The 12588-nt window shown below is 47.7% G+C and overlaps 1 protein-coding gene across 2 annotated transcripts in view; it reads right to left on the bottom strand.

Annotated features, from left to right (window-relative positions):
* LOC119979557 (ATP-dependent RNA helicase SUPV3L1, mitochondrial-like) overlaps nt 1–7768 on the bottom strand; it is an 81878-nt gene extending 74110 nt beyond the window's left edge. The window contains exon 1 of one of the 2 annotated variants that reach the window (XM_038821968.1): nt 7555–7768. In XM_038821968.1, the coding sequence (XP_038677896.1) occupies nt 7555–7753 (199 nt within the window). In that variant the 5' untranslated portion in view covers nt 7754–7768. The remainder of the gene's footprint in view (nt 1–7554) is intronic. The other variant, XM_038821969.1, reaches the window with a different exon arrangement.
* Between the last annotated feature and the right edge of the window lie 4820 nt (nt 7769–12588).

Genomic DNA, 12588 nt, shown 5'->3' on the forward strand with positions numbered 1-12588 from the left:
ATCTATTCACATCTGGAAAAAAATAGACTTATCAGTGATAGGCAGCATGGTTTTGTGCAGGGAAGGTCATGTCTGACAAACCTAATAGAATTCTTTGAGGAAGTGACAAAGTTAATTGATGAGGGAAGGGCTGTAGATGTCATATACATGGACTTTAGTAAGGCGTTTGATAAAGTTTCCCATGGCAGGTTGATGAAAAAAGTGAAGTCGTATGGGGTTCAAGGTGTACGAGCTAGATGGATAAAGAACTGGCTGGGTAACAGGAGACAGAGAGTAGTGGTGGAAGGGAGTGTCTCAAAATGGAGAAGGGTGACTAGTGGTGTTCCACAGGGATCCGTGCTCGGACCACTGTTGTTTGTGATCTACATAAATGACCTGGAGAAAGGTATAGGTGGTCTGATTCTCAAGTTTGCAGATCATACTAAGACTGGTGGAGTTGCAGATAGCAAGGAGGACAGTCAGAGAATACAGCAAAATATAGATAGATTGGAGAGTTGGGCAGAGAAATGGCAGATGGAGTTCAATCCAGGCAAATGCGAGGTGATGCATTTTGGAAGATCAAATTCAAGAGCGGACTATATGGTCAATGGAAGAGTCCTGGGGAAAATTGATGTGCAGAGAGATCGGGAGTTCAGGTCCATTGTACCCTGAAGGTGGCGACGCAGGTTGATAGAGTGGTCAAGAAGGCATACAGCATGCTTGCCTTCATCGGACAGGGTATTGAGTACAAGAGTCGGCAGGTCATGTTACAGTTGTATAGGACTTCGTTGGAACACTGCGTGCAGTTCTGGTCGCCACATTACCAGAAGGATGTGGATGCTTTAGAGAGGGTGCAGAGGAGGTTCACCAGGATGTTGCCTGGTATGGAGGGTGCTAGCTATGAAGAGTAGATTAGGATTGTTTTTGTTGGAAAGACGGAGGTTGAGGGGGGACCTGATTGAGGTCTACAAAATTATGAGAGGTATGGACAGGAACAAGCTTTGTCCAAGATTGGGGGTGTCAATTACAAGGGGTCACGATTTCAAGGTGAGAGGGGGAAAGTTTAAGGGAGATGTGCATGGAAAGTTTTTTACGTAGAGGGTGGTGGGTGCCTGGAACGCTTTGCCAGCGGAGGTGGTAGAGGCTGGCACAATAGCATAATTTAAGATGCATCCAGACAGATATATGAACGGGCGGGGAACAGAGGGAAGTAGACATTGGAAACTAGGAGACAGGATCTGGATCGGCGCAGGCTGGGAGGGCCGAAGGGCCTGTTTCTGTGCTGTAATTTTCTTTGTCCTTTGCCCTTTATGAACCCATGCTGCGTCTGCCCAATGGGACAATTTCTATCCGGATGCCTCGCTATTTCTTCCTTGATGATAGATTCCAGCATCTTCCCTACTACCGAAGTTAAGCTCACTGGCCTGTAATTACCCGCGCTCTGCCTACCTCCTTTTTTAACCAGTGGTGTCACGTTTGCTAATTTCCAATCCACCGGGACCACCCCAGAGTCTAGCGAATTTTGGTAAATTATGACTAGTGCGTTTGCAATTTCCCTAGACATCACTTTTAGCACTCTGGGAAGCATTCCATCAGGGCCAGGAGACTTGTCTACCTTTAGCCCCATTAGCTTGCCCATCACTACCACCTTAGTGATAACAATCATCTCAAGGGCCTCACCTGTCAGAGCCTCATTTCTGTCAGTCACTGGCCTGTTATTTGTGTCTTCCACTGTGAAGACCGACGCAAAAAACCTGCTCAGTTCCTCAGCCATTTCCTCATCTCCCATTATTAAAACTCCCTTCTCATCCTCTAAAGGATCAATATTTACCTTAGCCACTTCCTTTTAGTTTTATATATTTGGAGAAACTTTTACTATCTGTTTTTATATTCTGAGCAAGTTTACTCCCATAATCTATCTTACTCTTCTTTATAGCTTTTTTAGTAGCTTTCTGTTGCCCCCTAAAGATTTCCTAGTCCTCTAGTCTCCCACTATCTTTGCCACTTTGTATGCTTTTTCCTTCAATTTGATACTCTCCCTTATTTCCTTAGATATCCATGGTCGATTTTCCCTCTTTCTACCATCCTTCCATTTTGTTGGTATGGTGATAAAGCAAAAAGTGCAGAGGATACTGGAAGTCTGCAGAGGGATTTGGATAGGTTAAGTGAATGGGCTCGGGTCTGGCAGATGGCATACAATGTTGACAAATGTGAGGTTATCCATTTTGGTAGGAATAATAGCAAAAGGTATTATTATTTAAATGATAAAATATTAAAACATGCCGCTGTGCAGAGGGACCTGGGTGGCCGAGTGCATGAGCCGCAAAAAGTTGCTTTACAGGTGCAATCCCTTGCGAGAGGGATAGAGTTTAAGACTAGGGAGGTTATGCTGCAATTGTATAAGGTGTTAGTGAGGTCACACCTGGAGTATAGTGTTCAGTTTTGGTCTCCTTACCTGAGAAAGGACAGTGTAGACAAAGTACATCCCTCGGTGGGAGGGAGAATTGTGTACATGGGTTTGTTGGATGGGGCGGGTGTTATCTCTTTCACTTTTGTTGTTTTATTTTTTCTGTTTTTGTAGTTACTGGGGGGCGGGTTCTTGTTCTTTGGTTTTTACTATGGTTGTTTGGTTAATATTGTTTTGTTGTTTATATTTTGTGAAAATCTTAATAAAAATTATTTTAAAAGTCTGCACATTCTCCCTGTGTCTGCGTGGGTATCCTCCGGGTGCTCCGGTTTCCTCCCACAGTCCAAAGATGTGCAGGTTCGGTGGACTGACCATGCTAAATTGCCCTTAATGTCCAAAAAAGATTACGTAGGGTTACTGGGTTACGGGGATAGGTTGGAAGTATGGGGGTGCTCTTTCCAAGGGCCAGTGCACTCGATAGACCAAATGGTGTCCTTCTGCATTGTAAATTCTATGATTTCTATGAGTATGACTATGTCAGACCATTGTTGCTTTAGACTGTGGGACAGCTCTGCCAATTTTGGCACAAGCCCACAAACAGGGTCGGGTTTGCAGGTTAATATATGTTAGTGAGGTTATTTATTTTGGCCAAAAAATAGAAAGGCAAATTATCTAAATGGAAATCAGATCCTGGGCAGAGGGTCTTTGTTCATGAATTGCAGAAAGTTGGTATGCAGATACAGCATGTAATTAAAAAGGCAAATCAAATGTAAGCAGTTGTTGCAAAAGGACTAGAATATAAAAGCAGAGAAACGTTGCTGCAATTGTATAGGGTGTTGGTGAGACCACAACTGGAGAATTGTGTCCAGTGTTGGTCTCCTTATTTGAAGAAGGGTGTGGTGGCAATGGAGGCAGTTCAGAAGAGGTTCACCAGATTGATTCCGGAGATGAAAGGATTGAGGTATGAGGAGAGGTTGAACAGTTTAGGCTTACTTCCGGTGGCGGCCATGAATGGTCTCACATTTGGTGGCTCCAACTTGTGCCGTTTTTTTTTTTACCTTTTCCCCGATTAACGGGTGGATGAGTGGAGGAAAAAAGGTGCAGGAGTGCTGGTAGGAGAGAGTGACCTACCGGTGCATGGAGTCGTGGACCAGAAATGGCCACAAAAAAGAGGGGAACATAGAACATTACAGCGCAGTACAGGCCCTTCGGCCCACGATGTTGCGCCGTCCTGTGAAACCCCTCTAAAGTCCCTTATTGTCCATATGCCTATCCAATGACCATTTGAATGCGTTTAGTGTTGCAGAGTCCACTACTGTTGCAGGCAGGGCATTCCACGCCCTTACTACTCTCTGAGTAAAGAACCTACCTCTGACATCTGTCCTATATCTATCTCCCCTCAATTTAGAGCTATGTCCCCTCGTGCTGGACATCACCATCCGAGGAAAAAGGCTCTCACTGTCCATCCTATCTAATCCTCTGATCATCTTGTATGCCTCAATTAAGTCACCTCTTAACCTTCTTCTCTCTAACGAAAACAGCCTCAAGTCCTTCAGCCTTTCCTCATATGATCTTCCCTCCATACCAGGCAACATTCTTGTAAATCTCCTCTGTACCCTTTCCAATGCTTCCACATCCTTCCTATAATGTGGTGACCAGAACTGCACACAATACTCCAAATGCGGCCGCACCAGAGTTTTGTACAACTGCAACATGACCTCATGGCTCCGAAACTCAATTCCTCTACCAATAAAAGCTAACACACCGTACGCCTTCTTAACAACCCTCTCAACCTGGGTGGCAACTTTCAGGGATCTATGGACATGGACACCGAGATCTCTCTGCTCGTCCACACTACCAAGAATCTTACCATTAGCCCAGTACTCTGCCTTTCTGTTATTCCTTCCAAAATGAATCACCTCATACTTTTCTGCATTAAACTCCATTTGCCACCTGTCAGCCCAGCTCTGCAGCTTATCTATGTCCCTCTGTAACTTGTAACATCCTTCTGCACTGTCACAACTCCACCGACTTTAGTGTCATCTGCAAATTTACTCACCCATCCTTCTACGCCCTCCTCCAGGTCATTTATAAAAATGACAAACAGCAACGGCCCCAAAACAGATCCTGTGGCACACCACTAGTAACTGGACACCAGTCAGAGCATTTCCCATCAACCACCACTTTTTGTCTTCTATCAGCTAGCCAATTTCTGATCCAAACTGCTAAATCACCCTGAATCCCATGCCTCTGTATTTTCTGCAATAGCCTACCGTGGGGAACCTTATCAAACGCTTTACTGAAATCCATATACACCACATCAACTGCTTTACCCTCATCCACCTGTTTGGTCACCTTCTCGAAGAATGAGGTTTGTGAGGCACGACCTACCCTTCACAAAACCATGTTGACTATCTCTAATCAAATTATTCCTTTCCAGATGATTATACATCCTATCTCTTATAAACCTTTCCAAGACTTTTCCCACAACAGAAGTAAGGCTCACTGGCCTATAGTTACCGGGGTTATCTCTACTCCCCTTCTTGTACAAGGGGGCAACATTTGCTACCCTCCAGTCCTAGGCACTATTCCTGTAGACAAAGATGACTTAAAGATCAAAGCCAAAGGCTCAGCAATCTCCTCCCTGGCTTCCCATCCGGCCCAGGGGACTTATCTATTTTCACAGCCTCAAAAGTTGGTGTGGCGCCTGCGACACACGTGGAAATGCAGGGTGCAGGTCTGCCAGCTCAGTGGGCAATGGAGCAGCTGGTGGGCTTCATGAACGGGAAGTTCACCCAGCAACATAAGAAGAATCTGGAGGAACTGGCCAGGGCGGTGGACTCGATTAGGCGGTGATCGACCATGTGGAGACGAGGTTAGAGGCCCAGAGTCAGGAGATCCAGAAGATGGAGGAGGTACCGGGGGAACACGAGGACCAGCTCGATGGAGCTGATGCAGGATCAACCGAGGTGGCTGCAAGAGAAAATTGAGGACCTGGAGAACCGGTCATGCTGGCAGAACCCAAGGATCGTGGGCCTGCCGGAGGGAAGTGAAGTAGCAGACTCCGGCACGCATGTGGGAAGGGTGCTGAGAAGCTACTGGGCGAGGGAGAATGACCTCGGGAAGTGGACCAAGCGTACAGGGTGCTAATGAGGAAGCCCCAGGGGAACGACATAATTTCCCAACTTTGACACTCATGCCCTGACTGATGAAGGCCAACATGCCAAAAGCTTTCTACACTGCCCTATCTACCTGTGAGTCCATCTTTAGCGAACCGTGCATGTGAACTCCAAAATACTCCTGTTCCATGATACTCCCTAAAGTCCTACCATTCATCGTGAAAGTCCTACCTGGATTTGACTTTCCAAAATGCAACACCTCACACTTATCTGTATCAAGCTTCATTTGCCATTTTTCAGCCCATTTTCCCAGCTGCAATTTTTGATAACCTTCCTCACTGTCTACAATACCACCTATTTTAGTGTCATCTGCAAACTTACTGATCACGCCTGTACATTCTCATCCAAATCATTGATACAGATAACAAACAGCCATGGGTCCAGCACTGACCCCTGAGGCACCCACCACTAATCACAGGCCTCCAGTCCAAGTATCCTTCCACCATTACACTCTGCTTCCAACAGTCAAGTCAATTGTACATCCAATTTGCCAGCTCTCCTTGGATTCCATGTGATCTCACCTTCCAGAGCAGCCTACCATGTAGAACCTTAACAAAGGCCTTACTGAAGTCCACATAGACTATGTTTATCATCCTGCCCTCATCAATCTTCCTGGTTACTTCATCAAAGAACTCTGACAAATTTGTACGGCATGATCTCTCATGCACAATGCCATGATGACTACGTCTAATCAAACCCTGTCTTTCCAAATGCCTGTATATCTTATCCCTCAGAATCCTCTCTAGTAACTTACCCACCACAGATGTTAGGCTTACCAGTTTATAATTCCCAGGTTTTTCTTTGCAGCCCTTCTTAAATAGGGGCACAACATTTGCTACCATCCAGTCTTCTGGTACCTAACTCGTGGCTAACGGTGATCCAAATATCTCAGCCAGGGCTCTCACAATTCCTTCTCCAGCCTTACGCAGAATTAATGCTTGGTATTAATACCGACACCAAGATCCTGCCGAAAGCCCTAGCGAGGCGGGTGGAGTGCTGCATGCCAGAGGTAGTCACGAAAGATCAGACGGGCTTTGTCAATAGCAGATAATTAACAGCAAACATCAGTCGCCTGCTGAACGTGATCATGACCCTATCCGGGGAGAGAACACTGGAGGTGATCATCTCCCTGGATGCAGAGAAATTCTTTGACAGCGTTGAATAGAAGTACCTCATAGAGGTACTGGAACGGTTTAGGTGGGGGGGGAGCAGGGTTGGGGAGACTGCTTTTCAAGCTGGCCCAAACCAAATTCCGATACCTGGGGATCCAAATGGCCCACGACTGGACACGTATCCGCAAAGGTAACCTGCGAGTCCAGTGCAATAGGCACAGCCCTGTGCATATGGAGGCGAGGTGTGGCCTATGCAGTGCTTTGATCGATTGTCAAAAGAACCACGGACGACATAGAACGTACAGTGCAGAAGGAGACCATTCGGCCTATCGAGTCTGCACCGACCCACTTAAGACCTCACTTCCACCCTATCCCTGTAACCCAATAACCCCATCTAACATCTTTGGACACTAAGGGCAATTTAGCATGGCCAATCAACCGAACCTGCACGTCTTTGGACTGTGAGAGGAAACCGGAGCACCCGGAGGAAACCCACGCAGACACGTGGAGAATGTGCAGACTCCGCACAGACAGTGATCCAGCGGGGAATCGAACCTGGGACCCTGGTGCTGTGAATCCACAGTGCTAACCACTTGTGCTACCGTGCTGCCCAGGAAGGAACGACAAGGAAACCTTTTTTTTTTAATACAGGCTGCGTTTTGATCTGGAATGCCTAAAACTGTGGTGCAAGTGGATTCAATAGTAACATTTAAAAGAGGTATGGATAAATAACAGAAGAAAAAAGATTCACAGGGCCGTAGGGAAAGAGATTAATTGGCTCCTCTAAAGAGCCAGCAGAGGTTAATTCAGGCTGTCATTCACAACATACAAACATGCTGTAATACAAGACTACATTACAAAGATTTAAGTTATTTACCAGGCGGGAGACTTCCATATATCACTGCACAATCCAGTCCACGGGCCTCAATTTGACGACTGAGTGAATAGATATCGGTTTTACTGAAGCACACAATACAGTCACCAGGACGCAAATTATCCAGAGACTCCAGAGCCGAGTCGAGAACAGTCATGGGAGTTAGCCGCTTGTAACTTTCAACCTGCTCACCAGAAAACATTAGTTAGCTGAAAAAACTCTGCCTTTTAGAGAAACAAGTTACACTGCAACAGACTACACAGTATCAATAAAGCCTTTGAACATATGTAGACTAAATATCCATCCCGCCGCCTCAATCTACAACAGGAAAGATGCACTTTGTTGTCAAGCTGCGCACAATGGCCATGTGTTATTCTAATACGGTGAAGCTGCAACACATTTCAGGCTATAACATATTGTTGAATAACCAGAGTCTCAATTCAGAGTTTCACTATTTTTGTTCAGGGAACCAGTGTCAGAGTGTGGTTGGACAGCAGACGAGGGTGGCGTTTTCACTGTGAGTACAGTTTGGAATTCTCACCACAAAACACATCACTGCCACTGTCTCACAAAGATGATCTGAGCACAGATGACGCTATGACGGTTGAACAATCTGTTCACCAGTGCCCAGTTGGGTCCCGCCATGTCTTTTTGCTTCTGACCTCATTGCAAACTTGGTCTAAACATGGACAAAAGAGCAGTCTAGCAATGGAGGCAGCATGCAGAAAAAAAACAAGATCGGAGTTTGAGCTAACTTAAAACTGTCATAATATACACCAGTATATCATGGTGCAGACACACACACAGATTGACATACAGCAAGACCAATCAACACACACAACACCGCAGCCAATCACCAGTTAGAGCACACTCACTATAAAGACAGAGGGCATCAGTTTTCCCGCTCATTCGGGATGCAGCCTGTCAGAAGGACAGAGCTCACAGCTTGCAGCACAGGTCTTCACCATGTGCTGAGTGCATAGACTGGTTAGGATAGGCATAGGTCTTTAGTTTAATCTAACATAAGTGTCAACCCACAGTGAAAGTATGTTCAACAGTTTCTAGCTTAATAAAATAGTGTTGTACTATTTCAAGTGTTGGTAGCCTGTATGTGTTAATGCTGAGGTAGACGCAGTCTCCACGGATTCAAAGTACCCAACATATCAAAACCCATATCCAGTAGATGAAGGGTCAGGGAGGGAGGGAGAGAAAGAGGAGGCAGAGGAAAAAGGAGCAAAGCTGATTTGGAGGAAGAAATCAGATGATAGGTAACTTATTCATTATGTTTGGAGTTTTAATAAATCCGCATTATTTATAGATGATTTTGAACCTGTGTAGTCAGGTAATTGCAGAAAAGATTCTTAGAAAAAAAACTTTTGTAAATAATTTTTTTCTGGCATACTTTAAAATATTTTTTCTGATTGGTAGATTTTACTCAGTGGCCTTAATAAATGCTATAGTATTAAAATTACAGAACCTGAATGAATCAGATGTCCAGTGTGACATTTGGACATATGATTCTCCAAGCCCCACGCCGGGCCGGAGAATCGCCGCAACCGCGCCACGACGCTGGCACGCGATTCTCCGAGGTGCAGACAATCGGCACCATTTGCGCCGGCCCATTTGAAGCGCCGCTGGCTGAGGGCCAGAGAATCGGCGGGGCTGCTGATTCTCCGGCCCAGATGGGCTGAGCGGATACGACACAGTCCCGCCGGCTCCATTCACCCCTGGTCGTTGCTGGCGGGAACTCTGCGTGAAGGGTCGGGGGGGGGGGGGGGGGGGGGGGGGGGGGGGGGGCGCCTCCGATGGGGTCTGGCCCGCGATCGGGACCCACCGATTGGCGGGCCGACCTCTCCCCCCCCGGGCCTACTTTATTGCGTGATCGGCCCCTGAACCCCGACGCTATGTTGTCGGGGCTGGCACGCTGAAGAAGTCCCCCGCGCTGCGCAGGTTAGCGCGGCCTCTGAGTGGGTGACTGAGTGACTGCGCATGAGTGGGTTGGCGTGGCACCCATTTGGCGCCGGGAAGGGAGGTTTGAGCAGTGTGAACCGCTCCAGCGCCATGCTGGCCCCCTGTGGGGGACAGAATCGGTCGTCCCAGTGCCCGTTTCGCGCTGTCGTGAAACGCGATGGCATTCACAACAGCGCGAACACTTCATCTCCATTTTGGAGAATCGCCCCCTTGAAGTGTGACAGCTGAACTATGCACAATGTACTTTCCCAAAATATTTGTTAACATACCGTATTAAGTTGGTGGACAGAACTTATGACAGAGATGGAATTCTGAGAAACCTGTGAATACTTGGTTATTGTTAGTCCCTCAGATATATACCTCTCTCCAAGAATTGCAATCCTCTGATCTGCTCTTTTACCTTGTTTTTTTTAATAAACATTTTATTGAGGTATTTCTTTGGCAAAATCAACAATGTACATAACAAGGAAAATATTAACATAGTGCAAATACCGTCTCCCACTCCCACAGGTCCTCCCATTGTTTACCCCGCCCTTTCTGCTGGCGATTAGTTCTCTATGAGGAAGTCAACAAATGGTTGCCAACTCCGGGGAAACCCTAACAGGGACCCTCTCATGGCGAACTTAATTTTCTCCAGGCAGAGGAAGCCAGCTATGTCCGAAAGCCAGGTCTCCGATTTCGGGGGCTTGGAGTCCCGCCACGCTAGTAATATGCACCTCTAGGCTACCAGGGAAGTAAAGGCCAGAACATCTGCCTCTTTCTCCTCCTGGGTTCCCATATCCTGCGACACCCCAAAAATCACCACCTCTGGACTCATTGCCACCCTCTTATTTAATACCTTATTTAATGGCGTCGGCAAACCCCTGCCAAAATCCCCTCAATTTTGGACATGCCCAGAACATATTGACATGGTTCGCTGGCCCCCCCCACACACTTCGCACACCTATCCTCCACCCCAAAGAATCTGCTCATCCGGGCCATTGTCATGTGAGCCCTGTGAACGACCTTATATTGGATCAGGCTGAGCCTGGCACATATTGAGGTCGCGGTGACCCTACCCAACGCGTCCGCCCAGAGGCCCTCCTCTATCTCTCCCCACAGCTCCTCCTCCCACTTCTGCTTCAGCTCCTTGGTCTGCGTCTCCTCCGAACCCATAAGCTCTTTATGTATGTCCGAGACACTCCCCTCTCCTATCCATCCTCTAGAAACCGCTTAAAAAAGGACGAAGATGGGGAGGCACTGGAAAATGAATAGGAGGACCGTCATTTTTACCGATTGAACTCTGCCCGCCAGAGACAACGGGAGCGCAACCTATCTCCGGAAATCCTCCTTCATCTGATCTCTCGCCTGGACCACAAACATCTCGCTCTTCCCCATATTGAGCTTATACCCCGAAAACCGGCCGAATTCCCCTAAAATTCCCATAAGAATAAAGGGATTAAGGGTTATGGTGTTCGGGCCGGAAAGTGGAGCTGAGTCCACAAAAGATCAGCCATGATCTCATTGAATGGCGGAGCAGGCTCGAGGTGCCAGATGGCCTACTCCTGCTCCTAGTTCTTATGTTATATTGCCAGCGCAAACAGCAGTGGGGAGAAGGGACATCCCTGCCTCGTCCCCCAGTGCAGTCTGAAATAGTATGAAGTCGTCCTGTTTGTCCGTACACTTGCAACCGGAGCCTGGTACAGCAGCCTAACCCAGTCAATAAAGCCTCTCCCAAACCCGAACCGCTCCAGCACCTCCCATAAATAATCCCACTCAACCCGGTCAAAGGCTTTCTCCACATCCATCGCGACCACTACCTCAACCTCCCTACCTTCCGGGGGCATCATGATCACATTTAGCAGCCTTCTTACATTGACCACCAGCTGCCTGCCCTTAACGAACCCCGTCTGATCCTCCACTATAACGTTCAGTACACAGTCCTCAATCCTGGAGGACAAGATTTTGGCCAGAAGTTTGGCATCTACGTTCAGCAAAGAAATTGGCCTGTCACACCCACATAACTCCGGGTCCTTGTCCCGTTTCAGAATGAACGAGATCAAAGCCTGTGACATCGTCTGGGGCAGAGCCCCCTTTCTTTAGCCTCGTTAAATACCTTCATCAGCACCGGACCCAATATTCCGGAGAACCTTTTATAGAACTCGGCTGGGTACCCGTCCGGTCCCGGGGCCTTACCCAACTGCATGGCCTTCAGGCCCTCCACTATCTCCTCCAGCCCGATCGAGGCCCCCAGCCCTTCTACCAGCTCCCCATCCACCCTCGGGAAAGTCAGCCCATCCAAGAAGTGCCTCATCCCCTCTGGCCCCGCAGTATATAACCTGCTATAGCGTCCTGAAAGGCCTTGCTCACCCCTGCCGAGTCCCCAACTAAGTTCCCATCCCCGTCAATAACTTTCCCTATTTCTCTCGCTGCCTCCCTCTTTCTGAGCTGCTGTGCAAACATCATGCTGGCCTTCTCACCATGCTCGTAAATCGCCCCCTTCACCTTTCCCGTACCAGCCTTCCCGAACAGGCGCCGGAATGTGGCGACTAGGGGCTTTTCACAGTAACTTCATTTGAAGCCTACTTGTGACAATAAGCGATTTTCTTTTCATTTTTTTTTCATTTCGGAGTTGTTCCGCTGCCCTCCCGGTGGTTAACAAACCAAATTCCGCCTGTAGCATCCGGCGTTCCCATAAAAGCCCTGCCTCTGGAGCCTCTGCATTCTCCTATCAACACGTATAATGTCTTTTATCAGTCGGTCCGTTTCTGCCTTATCCGTCCTGTCCCTGTGAGCCCGGATCGAGATCAGCTCTCCTCTCACCACCTCCTTCAGCGCTTCCCAGACCACCGCTGCCGAGACCTACCCCGTATCATTTACCTGCAGGTAATTCAGCATGCACTTCCTCAATCTCTCACAGACCACTTCATCCGCCAATAGCCCTACATCCAACCTCCATTGCGGGTGCTGCTTGCTATCCATAACCTGCAGGTCCACCCAGTACGGTGCATGGTCCAAGATCGTAATCGCCGAGTACCCAGTGTCCACCAGCCCCGCCAATAAGGCCCTACCCAAGACAAAGAAATC

This window comes from Scyliorhinus canicula, chromosome 16 (assembly GCF_902713615.1).
Source record: "Scyliorhinus canicula chromosome 16, sScyCan1.1, whole genome shotgun sequence".
NCBI lineage: Eukaryota > Metazoa > Chordata > Chondrichthyes > Carcharhiniformes > Scyliorhinidae > Scyliorhinus > Scyliorhinus canicula.